This window comes from Spironucleus salmonicida, chromosome 8 (genome assembly GCF_000497125.1).
Source record: "Spironucleus salmonicida strain ATCC 50377 chromosome 8, whole genome shotgun sequence".
In the NCBI taxonomy this organism is placed as follows: Eukaryota; Fornicata; order Diplomonadida; family Hexamitidae; genus Spironucleus; species Spironucleus salmonicida.
Window position 1 is genome coordinate 728381 of NC_090603.1, and position 18283 is coordinate 746663.

The 18283-nt window shown below is 34.4% G+C and overlaps 14 protein-coding genes across 14 annotated transcripts; 7 read left to right on the top strand and 7 right to left on the bottom strand. All coding sequences in view use genetic code 6, as the record gives it.

Moving 5' to 3' along the window:
* Positions 1–309: 309 nt before the first annotated feature.
* Positions 310–1299, bottom strand: SS50377_28134 (uncharacterized protein; the record flags this gene model as incomplete). The annotated part of the gene is made up of 1 exon (XM_067911910.1): positions 310–1299. One exon carries the CDS (start codon positions 1297–1299, stop codon positions 310–312), a length of 990 nt encoding a protein of 329 aa, XP_067760932.1.
* A 112-nt stretch (positions 1300–1411) lies between these two features.
* Positions 1412–2071, bottom strand: SS50377_28135 (Myb-like DNA-binding domain-containing protein; the record flags this gene model as incomplete). The annotated part of the gene is made up of 1 exon (XM_067911911.1): positions 1412–2071. One exon carries the CDS (start codon positions 2069–2071, stop codon positions 1412–1414), a length of 660 nt encoding a protein of 219 aa, XP_067760933.1.
* Positions 2072–3110: 1039 nt separating this feature from the next.
* Positions 3111–3779, top strand: SS50377_28136 (uncharacterized protein; the record flags this gene model as incomplete). The annotated part of the gene is made up of 1 exon (XM_067911912.1): positions 3111–3779. The coding sequence occupies one exon, from the start codon at positions 3111–3113 to the stop codon at positions 3777–3779; it is 669 nt and encodes a 222-aa protein (XP_067760934.1).
* Positions 3780–3960: 181 nt separating this feature from the next.
* On the bottom strand, positions 3961–5313 carry SS50377_28137 (uncharacterized protein; the record flags this gene model as incomplete). The annotated part of the gene is made up of 1 exon (XM_067911913.1): positions 3961–5313. The coding sequence occupies one exon, from the start codon at positions 5311–5313 to the stop codon at positions 3961–3963; it is 1353 nt and encodes a 450-aa protein (XP_067760935.1).
* A 104-nt stretch (positions 5314–5417) lies between these two features.
* Positions 5418–6533, top strand: SS50377_28138 (Kinase, AGC; the record flags this gene model as incomplete). Its single annotated transcript, XM_067911914.1, has 1 exon — positions 5418–6533. The coding sequence occupies one exon, from the start codon at positions 5418–5420 to the stop codon at positions 6531–6533; it is 1116 nt and encodes a 371-aa protein (XP_067760936.1).
* A 148-nt stretch (positions 6534–6681) lies between these two features.
* On the top strand, positions 6682–8022 carry SS50377_28139 (S-adenosylmethionine synthetase; the record flags this gene model as incomplete). The annotated part of the gene is made up of 1 exon (XM_067911915.1): positions 6682–8022. The coding sequence occupies one exon, from the start codon at positions 6682–6684 to the stop codon at positions 8020–8022; it is 1341 nt and encodes a 446-aa protein (XP_067760937.1).
* A 12-nt stretch (positions 8023–8034) lies between these two features.
* Positions 8035–9111, bottom strand: SS50377_28140 (uncharacterized protein; the record flags this gene model as incomplete). Its single annotated transcript, XM_067911916.1, has 1 exon — positions 8035–9111. The coding sequence occupies one exon, from the start codon at positions 9109–9111 to the stop codon at positions 8035–8037; it is 1077 nt and encodes a 358-aa protein (XP_067760938.1).
* Positions 9112–9346: 235 nt separating this feature from the next.
* SS50377_28141 (Long chain fatty acid CoA ligase) lies at positions 9347–11743 on the top strand (the record flags this gene model as incomplete). Its single annotated transcript, XM_067911917.1, has 1 exon — positions 9347–11743. One exon carries the CDS (start codon positions 9347–9349, stop codon positions 11741–11743), a length of 2397 nt encoding a protein of 798 aa, XP_067760939.1.
* A 41-nt stretch (positions 11744–11784) lies between these two features.
* Positions 11785–13017, bottom strand: SS50377_28142 (RNA-splicing ligase RtcB; the record flags this gene model as incomplete). Its single annotated transcript, XM_067911918.1, has 1 exon — positions 11785–13017. One exon carries the CDS (start codon positions 13015–13017, stop codon positions 11785–11787), a length of 1233 nt encoding a protein of 410 aa, XP_067760940.1.
* A 94-nt stretch (positions 13018–13111) lies between these two features.
* Positions 13112–14938, top strand: SS50377_28143 (uncharacterized protein; the record flags this gene model as incomplete). Its single annotated transcript, XM_067911919.1, has 1 exon — positions 13112–14938. The coding sequence occupies one exon, from the start codon at positions 13112–13114 to the stop codon at positions 14936–14938; it is 1827 nt and encodes a 608-aa protein (XP_067760941.1).
* Positions 14939–14952: 14 nt separating this feature from the next.
* SS50377_28144 (uncharacterized protein) lies at positions 14953–15978 on the bottom strand (the record flags this gene model as incomplete). The annotated part of the gene is made up of 1 exon (XM_067911920.1): positions 14953–15978. The coding sequence occupies one exon, from the start codon at positions 15976–15978 to the stop codon at positions 14953–14955; it is 1026 nt and encodes a 341-aa protein (XP_067760942.1).
* A 47-nt stretch (positions 15979–16025) lies between these two features.
* On the top strand, positions 16026–16724 carry SS50377_28145 (20S proteasome alpha subunit 2; the record flags this gene model as incomplete). Its single annotated transcript, XM_067911921.1, has 1 exon — positions 16026–16724. One exon carries the CDS (start codon positions 16026–16028, stop codon positions 16722–16724), a length of 699 nt encoding a protein of 232 aa, XP_067760943.1.
* A 141-nt stretch (positions 16725–16865) lies between these two features.
* Positions 16866–17678, top strand: SS50377_28146 (Transmembrane domain-containing protein; the record flags this gene model as incomplete). The annotated part of the gene is made up of 1 exon (XM_067911922.1): positions 16866–17678. The coding sequence occupies one exon, from the start codon at positions 16866–16868 to the stop codon at positions 17676–17678; it is 813 nt and encodes a 270-aa protein (XP_067760944.1).
* A 22-nt stretch (positions 17679–17700) lies between these two features.
* SS50377_28147 (Tem-1-like protein) lies at positions 17701–18279 on the bottom strand (the record flags this gene model as incomplete). Its single annotated transcript, XM_067911923.1, has 1 exon — positions 17701–18279. One exon carries the CDS (start codon positions 18277–18279, stop codon positions 17701–17703), a length of 579 nt encoding a protein of 192 aa, XP_067760945.1.
* Positions 18280–18283: the final 4 nt, after the last annotated feature.

Consider the following 18283-nt stretch of genomic DNA (forward strand, 5'->3'; position numbering starts at 1 on the left):
ATCAAAATCATTACTAGCAAGTTAAAAATTATGCATAAACTGGGATAATATAATTATTTAATATTTTTGCGGTTAGATTTAATTTTTGATATTTCAAAATTCGCATCTATTAGATTAATATTTAATTTCGAATTCATAACTTCAACAAACTTATTCAATCTAATTGATTAATTCAATAAATTAGAAAATATACAGTCCTATTTATTGGAATTAATTTGGTTATTTGACATTATAAGAATGTTCTATTTTTAAATATAAATTTATAAAATGAATAATAATATAACCATTATATATTTTTACATTTTCCTCTCACTTAAACACATACCACATGCCACCAAGCCCGTCACCACCTTCTTTTTGACTTAATAAAACTCTCATACGCTCAATTTCTTCAGTAATTGCTCTAATTTTGACTTTCCACTTTTAATTTTCTATTTTTACTTTCATGACTTCATCACTATTAATTTCTATTTTCTACTCTAGAAAAAGGTTTTCATCACGACCGGCACGACACATTTTTTCTTCACATATGGCTATAATTTAGTTATAAATACTTTCGATTTAATCTGTTAATTTAGTGCCGAAAATTTTTAAATTAAATTCCTTTTCGAACTTGGCTTTAGCACAAAAATCTGTAATTTTTTAGTGAGTTTTTTTGAGTTCTTAATCTAATTATTAGTGTCTCTATGCAATAGAGACTAATTCTGAACCATTCACATAATTTGACTTTGACGAAACAATATTTTACTTTTATGCCAAAATTGATGACTTTTGACCACTTCTAACTTATTTATGTTTATCTTAGTACTCATGACGTGATTACTAAATCGCCTTTTCGAGAATAAGTTTTTCACGTGTTAAAATTATAAATTTTCGATCCAAAATAGCCCGTTTTTAATCTTCAACTTTTGATTTAGCGATAAATTGGGAAATGGAACGTTTGGGAATATGTATATCTCGCCTATGTTCTATTGTAGTCGTTGTTTTATCCTATTCTCTCTCTATAATTGAGATTTTTGACATATTAAGGTCTGTAAACGACTTAGCCTTGTTAAAGTAAGCTTGGGAATTTTTCAAAAGTTGGTTGTAGGAATTAGGCTATGATGACTAAAACTGCTAAAGAGAGATCTCAAATTGTTATGTTCTAAGGAGATCGGGGTAGTCTTGAACTGCTAAATTTAACTGGTGGAAATGAGTCTATAAAGCATTAAAAATTGTGTCATCTTATAGGAGTAATGCTAAAGAATTTGACTAGTTATACGCATAAAATGTAGTAGCCAGCTATTATACAGAGTGCATTTATGGAAGGAAGAAAATTAATAGAAAAATATATAAATAATAAATAATTACAACTAATTTTTTATAAAATCATTTACTAAATCTCTTAAATGATATAAAATCATAGTTTATATCACGGCAACTAATCAGGCGATAGAATTTAATTAGATAGAAGCCATGGTTTAAGTTTAATTAGCCGATATCTAACTTAAATATCAGTTCGGCCTGGTAGTTTCGCTGCTACTTCTTTCCATTATTTTAGCGATGCTAATTTTACAATATTAATAAGTTATGTATCTTCTTCTATACTCCATTTTGTTTTCTAAATATCAGGATTGATAACTCTGGTCCATCTTTATGATACGGCATCTGGCTACCTTTCTGGTAATCCTGTAGCTTAAGAAATTTTTTAAGATAGAAAACGCCATTTTTTAGGTCCGTACTATGCTATAAGCCTAATAAGAACTTAGTCTTCCTATATATTCCACTTTGGTGCTAATTTTAGTTTTCTAGTATGTTCACCTTCCGTTTTTTCTTTAGTACAATTCTAGTCCATAAATGGCAAAGTATCCTTATTTAGATCAAATAAGTCAGATAAGTTTGTTCTTCTTAGAATTTATTGTGTGTTAAACTTATTAAAACTAGATTACTATTACTATGATAAAGGGGTGAAAAAATTTAAATTAAAACTAGGAGGTGGGATAGAATTATGTATACGTGCCGTATTAGCTAGTGAATTTATATTAAGTTCATCGTCTGACTGGTAATCAAATTAAATAGAACCTGTTGGCATTTTAACAAAAAATGAGGAGAAAGTATTAATAAGTTATTGGAGATTAGTTATTTAATTATTTTTTACAGAATTTTTTTTAATATTACATATACGTTATCTATAACTTACAATCCATGTAAAATATGTAGAATTAAAAATTTTGTAATGTATAATATGATATAATAATACAATATAACAAATATAAAATTAGCACTATTATCAATTTTTAATAATCATAATTGACAATAAATCCAATATAGTTTAATTACTACTAAAAATCGTAAAGAAACTTAATATAACTTCTTTATTACTTATATACCTTCATCAAAAAAATAACGAGAATTATCATTAAATATTATCAGGAATTGTGATTAATTTTGATAAGATTAAATTTATATTACTTTGTAATTTATAAATAACTATATAATGGTATTATGTGTATGATTAGTAGTTAAACTTGAAGCTTTTAAATTTTATCCATAAAATAAATAATTTAGTAAATTGTATTAATTAATTTGAAAAGCAGACTAATATTATAAAAAACTAAAATCTTAGTCATAATATATGAGAAATTATTATCTTATTGAGTAGTGTAGTCTTGGAGTATAATACTAACAAATTATGTTCGATCAAAAAGTATTATTCTTTATAAAATTTATCCTTAGCTTATCTTTAATTATCTATTAATATTAAAATATTTCACCGCACCAGTCATATATAGGTCTCATTATAGTGTAGGAATATAGTTTTAATACGATTTTTATTAGATCATTAACACCATATTAAATAACTAGAGAAAAATGAGTTCTATTAAAAATTAAAATTTATAAGCTACTAATATGGATAAATAAAATATTGGTTCTATATCAAAAATGATTATAGATACTTCTATTATTAAGTCGATTATTATTTACATAAATTTCTTTATATAATTTTTATTCGTTCATATAAGTATTAATAATTTACGAATTTACTGAATCGAATTTAATCGATTCAACGAGTAAATTCTATCATTATTATATAATATTATAATTATTCGATTTCGTCATTAAGTTATAAAATGCTTATTCTATTATAATTAAGCCCTGTGTATCTACAGGATATAGATATATTGGTATTCAATTAAAATGAGAAAACAAAATCTAGGAGGGGTGAATACTATCCATAACTTAAGACATCTTTTGGTTCTCCAAAAATATCTCAAGCTGTATGTAAAAATAACGGGTTTGATGGTGAGTCTATTATTTGGAAATGCAAATCAAAAGATTTATTAGAAGGCTAGAAGTTTAAATCAGCATAAGTCAGTTGTGAAGGATGGAATGGCCCAGGAGATAAGTAGATTGTTCCTGGAAGCTGTTAGCTGAATTATGTTATTAAGTAGTCTTACAACAGAAGACAACCTGAAGATTAATATGAGTATTAAAATTAATATGGTAGTAATAATACTTCATTATATACGCTGTTATCACTAGTAATAGTCGCACTGATTTTCTACATAGCTTATACTAAGATTGTTAATGCTTGCAAGCATTTCCGTTTTAATCGTCCAATTATTATTAACGACCCAGTCGAATATGTTATAATAAATAATAGAAGGAGGCGAATTTACTAGAATAAAATGCATTATATTCCTGATAATTAATTTGAATACGTTTATGTAGATAATAAAAAAGTGAAAATTCTCAAAGAAACCTATGAAGAAGTTTATGCTAGAACGAATGTGAGGTGAATGATTCATTTATATTTATTTTGTGCATGTTTCCGTTTCGCTCAACAATGTTCTTATAAACGTTTACTTTTGTTCTTAACTTATATAACATAACCCAAATTAAAATCTTATATGCTGATAATCACTACCATTACTTAAGTGCCAATTTCTTTCACTCCCTCAAAATCAGCAAAAAACTCTGTCACACAAATTTAAAAACTATCTTCTTACCATAAAAATCAGCGCCTGCAAATACATTTCCGTCTTCCAATCTGTCACATCTGTGCCACAACCCATTCCGCATTCCTAAAACAAAACCGCCGCAAAGGACTTCGCCATTTTCTTTAAAATCACAAATTTCTCCCTTTTAAAGCGAAATAAATGTCTTTTCGACTTCAATTGAATTTATTACTTCCTCTTTATCTATTCCCATTTAATTCAAAATCTCTTCACATTCTAATTCTATCAGGTCTACTTCTTTGCTCGCCAAAAACCTTATCTCTTAGCCTTTACCATCTAAATTTTTGTTTCTTTTTTCCTATTCTTCACAAACTTCAATTTCACTTTGAATTTGATTTACCCTACCTATTTAATTCAAATTCTGGAAATAGAATTTTCGAAATTTCAACATTCGCAGATTTTCGTCAAAATCATCACTTCGCAAATCGGCAAATCCATTCAGCTGGAAATGACTTTCAGTTTCTTCTGTCTAAAGAGAAATTTTGATCAAATTTGCGTTAGAAGTGGTATTTGTTAATTAATATATAGTATTCTATTAATAATGAAAAGCATTTAAACTGTAATATTAACTTGGTTAGATTTTTTTATTTAAAGAGAAACTTGTGGAATATAAGATATTAAGGGTGATAGTTCGGCCTTAATTAGGTGAAATAAGCTGGGTTTAGAATTTAGATAGAGGGCTGGGAATCGTATTTTGGAGGTAAAAATATTGGTTCTAAATTGGGAGGTTTTAGAGTAGTGGAAACTCATCGTAGAGAGTTGGAATAGGCTGAATATTGGATGAAATTCTGACTGCTAAATAGTGGTCTTCTTAATCTAAATTATCGTCTAGAGAGATTAAGTCTGTGAGGAAGAACGCGCATTCTTCAACTATTTATTTGAAGAAGAATGACGTTGAGTAGTTTAAAAGAAAATCTGCTGGTAAAATTGAGTTTTGAAGGTCTGAGAAATTGAAGGTTTCGGTTTAATTGATATCGTCAGATATATCTTCTTGTGCAGCTGGTTTTTGGTCATCCTCTAAATTCTTAAATGTTGTGAATTACTTATTTTGAATTACCATTTCTGGTGCTTTTTGGTTGGTTATTGTCTCAGATCCAGCTTCAAAATTTAGAAGCATTTATTCTCTTTTAGATTCTGGAAGATCAAGAAAATCCACCCACTCAGAATTAGGTAAATTGTCCAGATAATTTATATAACGTTTTTTCTAATCTTAAGTAAGGATTCCGTGCTTTTTTAGTAGCTGATCCACCGACATTAATAGGAATGGAACTTTTATATTAATAAAAATATATAATATTATATATTTATTATACATTTTACAATAATATTAATTATTATTATACATTATATTATCAAATATTAATTACCTATACATCATTTTATAACAGCAATAAACTATATTGTCGCATAACAAAGAAAATGACCCTACCCCCACCCGTTTTCCCAACATTTCTACGCTCCTACCTGGCATCAAAATCAAAAAGGCCAGACAACCGAACGCTGGAAACGCAGTACCTGCGCACGCTACGCAGGAAGCTCAACCTGGACTAGTTTAGCATCATCAACACCATCGGGAAGGGCGCATTTTCGCTAGTATACCTGGTACAGGACCGCTTGAATTTGCAGTTTTATGCTCTGAAGGCTATAGATAAGACTATGAAAACGTCTTCCACAGCTGCGCAGCTAGAGCGCGACGTGATGTTGAAAATGGAGAAATCACCGTTCCTGGTGAGCCTGAAGGCGACGTTCTAGGACGCCAAGAATTACTACATTCTGATGGAGTTCTGCTAGGGTGGTGACTTGATGGGGCTCATGATCCGGGAAACCCTGCTCCCGGAGCAGAAAATGAAGTTCTACGCGGCCGAAATCATCGTAGCGATCCAGGCAGTGCACGAATCCGGCTACCTCTACCTGGATCTGAAGCCTGACAACGTTCTGATCAACAAGGCCGGTCACGTAAAATTGGCCGATTTCAACCTCGTCCGCGAGGAGAACGAGCAGGTGCGGATCTAGGGTACGTTAGATTATATGAGCCCAGAGATGTTATAGAAATAGTAGATTTCGGTCAAAAGCGATATTTGGAGCATTGGGGCCGTTTTGTACGAGGGGGTTGTCGGGAAAGTGCCGTTTTTGGGGGAGAATAAATAATAAACTGCTGGAAAAATAGTCAAATTTGATATTTCATATCCAGAATTCTTGTCTGGTAGCCTTGTACACCTTTTAAAGCAAATCTTTGTAGAAGCTGATAAGCGAATAAATTTGGCGGAAATAATTGATCACTAGTTTTTTAAGGGTGTGGATTTTAGTAAATTATTAGAGATATCACCTCCATTCGTTCCTAAGTTCTAGAATTAGATGGATTTGTAGTATTTTGACGCTGTTGGTGTTGGTTTTTAAAGTGGAAGATGGTGGGGTGAGAATGTTGTTAGTAAAGGTGAGTTTACGTATTAGGCGTTTCCAGGTACTGTTGAAGCAGAAGAAAACTAAGATTAACGAACTAAAATTACTAAGTTGTTTGATAATAAAAAGAAGTGATAATTGCTAGATTTTTGTTTACTATAGATTTATACTCCCTATTTTTCGGTTTTGTATATTTAGTTCCCCTATTAAGTTTGAATTAAATTAACTAATATATATAATATTTATTTTTAGTTGAACTTTCCATTTTCCGCTTCTTTGAATAATGCCTCGCACTTTCTTGTATACATCTGAAGCTGTTTCTGAAGGTCACCCAGATAAAGTATGTGATTAAATCTCTGATGCTGTTGTTGACGCGTTTTTGAAATAAGATCCTAATGCTAAGACTGCTGTTGAAACTGCTATCAAGAATAATAATGTTTTCCTTTTAGGAGAGATCAATTCTACTGCCATATTAACATAAAAAGATTATGAAGAAATTGTACGTTCTACTTTATTAAGAATTGGCTATGATGATTCAGTTAACTCTATCTCTTATAAAGATTTTACTTTACATGTTGGTCTCTGTGCATAATCTCCCGATATTGCTCAAGCTGTTCATGAAAATAAGTCTATTGAAAATACAACTGCTGGTGATTAAGGATTAATGAGTGCGTATGCAACCAATGAAACCCGTTCTGCAATGCCGTCTACCTTCCGTTTATCTTGTCTTTTATCTAAAAAGATGACCGAATTAAGAAAAAACAACACTCTTAAATGGTTAAGACCAGATAATAAGACATAAGTAACTATGTAATATTTTGAGGATCCTGAAGGTAGATTATATCCTTAGAATATTGACACTATTATCTTATCCACTTAACATTCTGATGAAGTTACTAATGAATAAATACGAGAATAGATATTCGACTAGGTCATTATCCCAGTATTATAAGAATTTGAGCGTGATGATCTTATTACATTCCACAATGATTCTGACTATGAAGATTTTGATACCGAAGATTTTTATAAATCATTACCATAATAGCAGTAAGATATAATATATAGAGTAAAAGATAAGAAGGTTTTCTAACAGCTTAAACTTTTAAAGCCAACTACTAAGATTCTCATCAATCCTTCTGGTAGATTTATTATTGGTGGGCCCATGTCTGATTCTGGTTTGACTGGGCGCAAAATAGTTTGTGACGCGTTCGGCGGCTGGTCTGCTGTAGGTGGAGGTGCTTTCTCTGGAAAAGATTACTCCAAAGTAGATCGTTCAGCTGCCTATTTAGCAAGATAAATATGCAAATCTATCATTAAGTCTGGCTATGCTCATAGATGTTCTGTATAGCTCTCATATGCCATTGGTGTTGCTGATCCTATTTCTGTTTATGTTGATACTTATGGATTTTATGATTATCGTACACCAAAAGGAAAGGCTGGTATCCAGTCTGAAGCTGAGTTAGCTCAGTTGATCAGAACAACTTTTAGAATGCGCCCAGGTCAAATCGTTGTAGATTTTGGTCTTTAACGCCCAATTTTTGAGTAGTTGGCCTCTTATGGTCATTTTGGAAGAGATGATCTACCAATTGATGAGGTCAGATGGGAAAAGATAGTGGTTTTCTGAAGTCAATTAAGTTCACTTACCTAACAAAAATTATTCTAAATCTTCTAGGTCTTTAACATTGTAGTCTTCTAAAGGAGCTTCGCTGTTGATTCCCCTTTGCCTCATAAATTCTAACATCTTATCACAGTCTACTTCAGAGCTTTCAAGCAAAGTATTAACCCTCAAAATCAGTTCAGGATCGATTTAGCTTTTTTTAACCACTCCACCTTCTTAAACAGCTCTTTGTTTATCTAATAACTCCCTTTCTAACCATACTTATTCAGCCCAAGAAGGCCAAAATCCAACCAGTCTTTCTTATGTCCAAGAATTTTTGATATCACCTAAATATTTTAGTGCCGTATTATAAATAGGGCCTTATGGATTAAACATTTTACAATCATAGCCAATAAGCAATAAATCTCTTAAAATTTCCTAGCCTGACTAATAAGCTTGCGGTTTATCGGTAATTGCAGTGTAAAATTCTTTACCCAGCTTTTTATAGCTTTCTAACGATGCACGGGCTAGTTCGGTATCCATATGTGAACGTTTTCTTCTATCATTTTTAATAACAGTTTCTGTTAATAGAGAACCATATTCATTGACTTTGAAAGTCAAAAATAAATCTTCATCCGTTGGATGTTGAATAGGCATTGGATTTTCCTCTTATTGCAATAAGGTAGCATGAATCCTAGCTGCAACCGCACCAAAATACATAGGACATGGAATAATATTATAATATTAAGGAACTCCATCAGTTTCATCAACACGATAAGAAAACCATTTAACATAGTCTTCATTTTTCAATAAACGTGAAAACACTTATAAAATTGACTAGAAATGAGCAGAAATTGAAACTTCTTAAACTTTTGTTTAGGGTTCTTTAGACAAATTTTATAAAAATTTTATTCTTTGATGTATTTCTGATAATGAAAATGATGTTTATGGAAGTTCTTTAAGTGGAAACTCTTATAATATTTACTGAGTAATATCTCCTTACGTCTAAGATAGCAAATCATCAATATGGTCAACTGCAGAAAGAATTGCATTTATATGATAAGCTACTGTATCATCAGTATACTTAGGAATCTAAACACGCTTTGGCTTCGACATTATTAAGTGGAGTGGATAAATAATATAATTATATTAGTATAATAATATAAAATTATTAAAATTAAATAGTAATTTCTGTATCAATATTATATACTGGAACAAAATATTGTTGAAAACCAATTTCTAAGCAGGTATAATTTATTTATATATTTTTGATTTTTATTAAATTCTTAAAACAAAAATATCAAAATTTATACAATATTATATAAGAATTTCAGTCCTTAAAAAATCTAAAATGACAGACTTTTCACCTGATTTCTAAGCAACTACCTTATTCCCTCCTCAAACATAAAATACCTTTACTAATCTACTATTATCAAATTCTATTACACACCCAAACCGTAGATTTTTAGGTACCAGAGAGTTCACAACTCTAACACGAGGTCCTTTTGAATGGTATTCATACTAAAATACTATCAGATTAGTTTTAGAACTAAAATCATACTTGTTATCTATAGATGTTTAAAAATCTTCTAAAGTCGCTATTTTTGCACGTAACCGAACTGAGTGGACAGTTTTAGATTTAGCCTGCTAATGGATAGGTGCTATCTCAGTGCCTCTTTACGATACATAAAGTAACGAAGAAATATAGTTTATCCTTAAAGATGCCAATATAGAAATTATTTTCACATAGGTTGACAAGCTGGAAACAATTAAACATTGTAAAAATATCAAATAAGTTATTATTTTTGATGATCTCTTAGAAGATAGAATATGGATTATTTAAAACGAAAAATATTTAAATTTTAAGCTCCCAACTGTTATATCATTGTAGCCTAAAGATGAAGAATATTTTGACGAGTTAGATAAAATTGAAGGAATATTTGATCCTTGTAAAAATATTAGAACTGGATAAATTATTAGGTCAAAGGAAATAGGGGACGGAACGTTTTATTATAGAGAGTTTACTGCTGATTATAGTAATTTAGGAAAACTTAAAATTACTCCAGAATCATTGAGCATAGTAACAGGAACTTTTTGGATGGGAATGTCATAATTCTCTAAAGAATATGATGAAACATGTCTTAAAGCAATTTCATAATCTTAAACCAATGAAGATGATATTATGACTTTAGTTTATACTTCAGGTACTACAGGGATGCCAAAGGGTGTTATATTAACATAAAAAAATGTGGTATGGACATCTTTCCAAATGGCAGTTAAACGTTTTATTCCAGAAGAAAAACCAATTAAAAATTCTCTCAATCAGATTATTGCAACCAGATAAGAATTTGGTATTTCATATCTTCCGCTAGCACATATATATTAAAGAGCTTTATAAGGTGTATTAATGTTCAAGTAAGCGGCAAATGCTTATTGGTAAGGTGATACCACCAAACTTTTAGAGGATGTTAAATTAGCTAGGATTACTATATTTTTTATGGTACCTAGAATTTGTTAAAAAATTGTTTCTGGAATTAAAGCAAAGGTAGAAAGTTCATTTTTAAAGACAAAAATTTTTGGATTTTGTTATTCTAGTAGAAAGACAACGCTGGAGTTATATCGTGCAAATTATAATGAAAAATTACTTTAAATTTATAAGAATGAATTAACTAAGACTAATTTAAATCATGAAGATAATTATAGTTTTATAAAGTAAAATAGATTTTAGTTTTCTAAATATACTAACTTAATCTTTAATAAATTTCCTGAAATGATAGGTGGAAGATGTCGACTTTTTGTTACTGGCTCTGCTCCATTGAGTTAATCCGATGGAGAATTCTTAGCAATTTGTTTTAACGTGCATCTGTTCGAAGGGTTTGGTATGTCGGAGACGTCCGCGCACGGTGCGGTGCAGAGTATCCACACAATGAACTACGGTTTCATAGGCGAGGCGTTGGAGGCTGAGACTCAGATGCGCATTCGCTCAGTTCCAGAGATGGGATATACGATTGAAGACAAAAAGATCGTCACATTTGCTGGGAAATAGCTGGAGGTAACGAATCCTAGGGGTGAGCTCCTGATTCGAGGACCGTCCGTGTTTCAAGGCTACTGGAACGACGAGGCGAAGACAAAAGAATCGTTTGACGGTGATTGGTTCATCACTGGGGATATAGCGGAATTCGATTCCGTCACGAAGCAGGTCTAGCTTATAGACAGAAAGCGCGGTATTTTCAAGCTGTCGTAGGGCGAGTTCATCTCGGTAAACTAGATTGAAGATGCGCTCTCCAAATCTAGGTTTGTGGAGCAATTGTACGTATACGCCTCTCGTTATGAGCCATATCCAATTGCGGTGGTAGTTCCAAACATGAACTATCTCGGAACGAAAGTCAAAACCACCGACCAGGTTACGACTAGTATTGACGCCATCGTTGCCATCATGAATGACTTCCGCGCCCTTGGCAAGGCTTCTTCCATGAAGGGTTATGAAATTCCCAAGGCAATTGTATTAGAGTCGGAACAGTGGACCCCTGAGAACGGGTTACTCACGCCTGGGATGAAGGTGAAGCGCCCCAGCTGTAGGGACAAGTATGCATCTGTGTGCAACGACATATACAACAGGCTCAGTAAGGCAGAGGGGCCTACTGTCGAGCAAGTGGCAGCTATTGTGGTTAAATCGGTATCTGAGGGTCCTCTGGAAGATACTAAAAGCCACTCCAGCGGCGGAAGCAACTTCACAGGGATGAGATGAATGATCAATATACTACCACTTTGCCTCAGTGGCTAGCACTCTCACTTCCCCCGCTTGTAGCTAAACAGTGGCATGACTCTGTCTACAATGTCGATACCCATTGCTTTGATTGCCTGGATAGCCGCAGTGCTGTCCTTGTAACCGCCAGGGCCCTCGTTATAGCCGCGCCAGAACCTCACAACATCACCGGCTTCTCCTTCATCTGGTATATGCTTCAGCTCCGTCTTCTTTCCAGCCCTTCCGCTTCCGTGCGGTGCGGACTCTATTGTACTGGACTAGCACACCAGAATTCCATCCCTGCAGTTTAGTGCCACTATGAATTTACCATCTGCTGCCTACGATCCCTTACGTAGGATGTCTCCCCGGATGAAATTGTGCGGTCCGGTGATACTACTTAGAAGTTCCATGCCTAAGTAATTCCGGATCTGGAGAGCTATAGCCGCGCGGTTCACATGAGCAACTATAGTCAGAAATTCCACTGTCTCTCGATACAATGGAACGTATTCGTCTGGAAGCACAAGTTGTTGTTCTTCTTCTATCGTTGTGGTCCTTAATAGGGATAAAGCTGTGGGTGTCCCTCCCCGGAACCTCGCAGAGACTGCCCGCTTGAAGGGGCCCTGCAGCAGTATAGGGAGATGCACCTGGTTCCCTGCATGGATCTCATCTAGCAGCTTGGTGAAGAGAGCAGTCTAACACTTCACCCCGTGTAAAGCGAAAACCTAGCACACTTGTTGGAACTGTTAGTAGACAGCTTATCCCGCATTACGGCTGCCAGAATGCACTGTTACAGCCATCATCCCTGAAGTGGAGGAGCGACCAATCTCTACGAAGTGATTACCGCTCCCGAGAGAGGAAAGTTGAATTGAAGATCGAAATTGGTACTCGAAGCGTTTTCGACGGGTGGTAAATTCTGAAAAGGTAGGTGTATTGGGACACTAGGTTATCGACATGGCAAACTCGAAGAATTCTTAGACAACAGTAACAGTATGGACGGGAGTTTCCTGAAAAGGAACTACGCGCTCGAGAAATTCTTATAGCGCTTGAAAATCTACACGCACTGGTTTTACCTCTAACATGAGGAAGCCACACCCTGCATCACCTCCAATTACCGAGGGGCACACGCGGGTCGTCCTAGCAGCAAATCCTACAGGGGCAGTAGGGCCAAGATGAGCATCGGGAAGGAAGGTGATATGTGTAGGTTGAAGGTTGTGGACTAGCTACTATACCTACGGATGGGTTGGATCGAAGTCTGGAGCAAAGTTATGTAGTTCCATTAGGAAAGGGATATATTGAACGTTAAGTATAGTTAGTTACTGATATGCTATTATATTTTATATATCTAATAATATACATAGCACACATCACTAAATGGACTAGATCGTGCAAGCTATCAGCCCACTCACTATCCCTAAATTTCTGGGACTGTCTCAGCAATATGGATAAATTACAAAACTATTGAATATAACCTCAATCGCTGACCTGGTTCCTCTACCTAAGATCCGGAGATATGCAACACTCTAATAACCAACTAACAATATCCTAGATGAACTATCACATCTTTATTTCGGTATCGGAGCATTTATTTCCCCACATTAGGTGCTGTCGGACGTACTGTGTTTCTTCAATCGTTTCCAGGTGGCAGCTTTTTAAGAACTGTTCGAGTAAGCCGTCGTCTAGTACTTTAACATGCCGCCATTAAATCTAATACGTTCACATAAGAACTATCCTAAAGTTTACGCACTGGTCCCCAAGAGTATAAACTTAATGGGTTGTTGTCGCAACCTCCAGCTGCTTTTTGGGGCAAGCGCTATCGAAATTGTGCAAGCATTCCGAGATAACCGCTCGAAGATGTTACATTACTTCCCTAAAAGTGTGCATCAGATCCGTTCTTCCTCAGTTGGCTCTACGATAGATGAAAATATAGATATCTACACACTTATATGTGGCACCATTAATCCCACTTTTGAAAACGCTTATAAAACCATATAACATTGTAGTTTTGCTGTAGTTGGATGTCCAGTATAACTTGAAGGATAACTTGCACTGTCAAGAGTAACATCTCCTGTTAAACAGCTGGTTGGACTGGTGTTCCCAGAAGGGGCCTCTCGTACTACATTCAAAACCTTCCTAATCAGCAGGCGACTCGAGTAGCATCTTTCTAAGGAACAACCGTTATCTTAGTGGCACGGAGAGCGTGCAGCTTTAGGAATGAAAGTTACCTGTCTGGGACGGTCTAACTCGACCGAATTCAGGCGTGCAAGGACACCAGATGCACGCCCTTTATCCATGTACTAGAGTACCCGTTTATCTGGGACGCTATAGCGTGACGTCCGTACAGAACAACAAGCGGAGATAGCATTCCGGTAGCGTTACGGACTCGTAGCACCTTCCAGTATTTTAACTCGTGTTTGCGCTTACTTTGGCTTTGTATTAGCCTCATACTCCTAACTAATCATTGAGTTCATAATATTACCATTAGACCGCTTGGCAATTGTAGCCAACCAGTGTGATAATAGTGGATGCTTTCTGACTGAATTCCCCAGACCACTATTATCCCGATACAGTCTACCGAGTATGCAATAAGTAGCTAAACTGAGCAAGGGTCTAGGGCTCAAATGCTCACCCTTACTGAACGAGATCGCAGCTACAAGTCGGTTCTCTTGTTGTGAATCTTCACTAGGTAATGCCTTTATTGAAGTACAGTTGCTTTGCAAGGGTGCCATAAAAACAATTTACGAAGGTATCATGCAACTTCACACTGACAATAACAGGGGAATCCGACTAAACCGGCGTGAAGTACAGATTGCGATATTGATGAAGAACCGCTTACATGTGAAAAACTTCATTAGTATGGAATTAGATTGCGAGAGCGAGCGGTATGGGCCTATTACTAAGGAGCGTATTAGGTAACTGCTAGTATTCTCCCGCGATGTACGCATGATATTTGAACCCCAGACAGCACGGAGTATACTTTTTGGGTCTGAAACCTTAATTGATCCAGTCAGTAGCACAGACCTATTAGTTGGGTTTATGGCTCGGAATGATAGAACGGAGTTAGATTAGCTGAAGATAGCAACAATACGGCTGCTTGCTGATATCGATGATATCAGTGCCTTGGAAGATGTGCACGATGCCTTCTATAGAGCGGTCATTGAATGTGGTCCAGCAACATGTGTTCTTTCCATGTTTGAGTGAATTTTCTCAAATTTTCAGTTCCACAACCACATATCATGTCTATCATACACTTCCTCTATCGAGAGACCAGATGCTATGCTATTCTGCAGGAATCCCTCCACTACATCTGCAACTGCATCAGGACACCTCACAATCACGAACCCGTATTTTCCACCAAAGCATAGTCGGTTATCTGTGGTGAAGCCAAGTTATTCTGCACCAACTGCTTCTAGGAGCGCAACCTATTGGCGACTCATGGTTTCTGCAAATACGACACCACCATCCTATAAATAGGCTAGGAAGAGCCCAGTTGTATCTAGTGTAATATTATTCTGAATAAAGGGATGAAACAATGTGTTCTCAGAAACAAATATATCACCATCCCGGTATACATAGATACAACATTGAGCATTTTCTAGGAATACCAGAAGTGCTCCTTTTGGATGATAAATTAATGATTTAATAACCTATGAAGTTTTGATCGCCTTTAGAACCCGGAACTGGTTGCTATAAAACTCATAGAATAAAATTTCAGAGGTAGACAAAACTACGAATACACTACTAGTTACCCCCTATACCTGCTAAACACGACCTTACAATATGAGGGGTAATTGGTACAGATCCGACTAAGATTGGCGCCTTATGTAGAGCTTGTCTTTTCCACATGCAATTATACACGCCTCTCCATCTAGTCGGAATAAGGATATAAAATCTATAGCTTCGGTAAAATATATATGCTCTACCATCGTACCCTGATACAGTGAAAAATCTTTGCCATTTCCACATACTAGACAGTCTCCCAACTGGCTGGATATACCAGGCCTCACCGCCCGTATCTCATTAGAAAATGGTTAGAATACACTACTTAGAATACCCCCAGCTGAAATCTTAGCTTAATTTCCGTGATAAGGTACGAAAAAGTCAATTCGATTCTCGCTTACACGCCATACCATGGTATCTGATGCGAATAAATTCTTCCCTGCGTAAATGATTGGGCCGCATTTTCCAGAAATTTTCTAATTTTAAAAGTTTTTAAATATATTTAGCAAATTTTAAATCATATTTTATATAAGAATAAAGATATTATGTATCTTTCCAATCCTCTAAAATGGAAGAATTAGGATATTCGTTCTCATTAACAACCTTTTCTCCTACAGGATAACTTTGGTAAATTTAACATGCTATAGCTGCTACTAACCGCGGCCGTCTTTCAGTTTCAGTTCAAACACCTTAGGGTTCGGTATTGCTTGTTTAGCGTAAAACAGATGAGGCATCAGAGAAGCTTATTGATCAATCGTCACTGCGTTTAATTAGTAAAATTTCTTCAAAAATCGCTATTGCTTGCTCAGGTTTATCTGGAGATACTAGATCAGTAGTTTCAGCTGCCAGACTTTCTGCTATTGAATTTTCAGCTACGTACGGCACAGAACCAACGGCATTTGAAGTCGTTAACAAACTTTCAAAGATTTTTTAGGAAAAAACTCGTGCAGGTGGTGTGAGGCCTTACGGCGTATGCTGTGTAGTTGCGGATTTCAATTAATGTTTTCAGATTAATCCTTCTGGATCTTTTTATGAAGTTAAAGCATGGGCAAATGGAAATGAAAGCGAAGCTGCTAGGTAGATTTTAGAAAAAAGAGGAGACTCTGAAACGTTAGGTGACGGTATTGTATTATGCCTAAGTGTAGCTAAAGAGGTTTGTTAGGTTGAGCTTAACAAAGGTGACTTCTAAGTATGTGTTGTTGATAAGGAAGGATTCAGAATGATTACTTAAGAGGAAATTGATGGATATTGGGCTGGGGTTGAGTGAACTGGGAGTAACTTTTAATACTAAAAGAAACATCTATAAATATACATATTAAATGTATTATATTATTTAAATATGACTTTTTATTTTAGTTATAGGTTTTACAAATAATAGTATTATATGATCTATAATATTTATGTAAAAATGAATGATTTAAAAAAGACTTCATATATCTGGACTATTTAGAGACTATTTTTACTTTTATAAATTGTTTCAGCATTTTTTTCTCCAATATACCTTCCCATAATCTAAAAATTTAATAACTTACTAACAGAACAGCAATATTAAACATTTGCATACTATTTAAAAGCTATCAATTTTTTTATCCACTCTTTCTGTCTTGTTTTATTTTAATCACATCCGAATTTATAATTTGTTATTATTATAGCATACTTATAACGTATACTAGTCCCTCCGATTACATGTATTCCAGCGTCTTAACTATACTCATATGTAGGCTCTACTTGTTTTTTTGGTATTTTAGGGGCTTTATTTTATAGACTTAGTACTCATAGATTTGAATTACAACGACTCAAGCTAAAGGTTAGAGCAGCTAGAGTTATTAATCATTAAAGTTTTACTAATATTCGTTAAGAATATTATTTAAAAAAGCATGAATAATGGTAAAAACGGAAAATTTATTAAAATTCTGCAGCAATTTTATTATTATTATGTTAAATAGCAACATTTTCAGTTACAAGACGAAGTACTAAGCTTAATTTACAGATAGTTAAACAATGTAAGTTAGGTCCAAATTGGTCGGATCATTTATTTTTAGTTACATTATTATTGAAAAATGAAGATTCATGTGTGCATGGATCATTTTTATTTTCTTATTGTTTTTCATTGGGATTAATCATTTTTAATTCAATTTTTGCACCATTTTTTAATGGTGATAAAATTGGTGAATAAAGTGAAAAAGAGGATGACTTATGGACAGAAGAAGATAGTAATTGAATTAATTAATATATCCGCAATATCACTCGAACTCAAATATTGGTTTCGTCTCATCCGAACATTATTCTGATGGTAACGGAAGACCAAATACTTTAGCAATACATAATTTAAATAATCTATTTACATTAACCCCCTTTTCAGCTGATACAAAAACTAGAGGAGCTGCCATAGTTTTAGCATACTTTCTTGCCATTGCAAGCGTTTCTGATCTCTATTTCTCATCTACACTCATAAACAAATCCCATTTAGCGCCAACTAAAACCGCATGTGCCTCTCTATTTATAGCTCTCACTTATCTATACCAAGATTTGACTGCAGCTAGTGTTGCAGGTTATGATAAATCAAAGCAAAAAAGGATAACATGGGCTCCATCAGCTGAAAGAGGTATCATTGTTTAAAATTCAGCTTCACCTCCAATATCCCAAAGAGCCAATGTCACAGGTTAAGTACCAATATTTATCTATTTTTCACGAAAACCAACACCAAGAGTTTAAATATAGTTATGCGTATATTCTCCAGAAATATATCTGGTAAGAAGTGAGGTTTTACCAGTCTCTGCATTTCCAAATAGAGACATTTTGACCTATACAGTCTCCGTCATATTT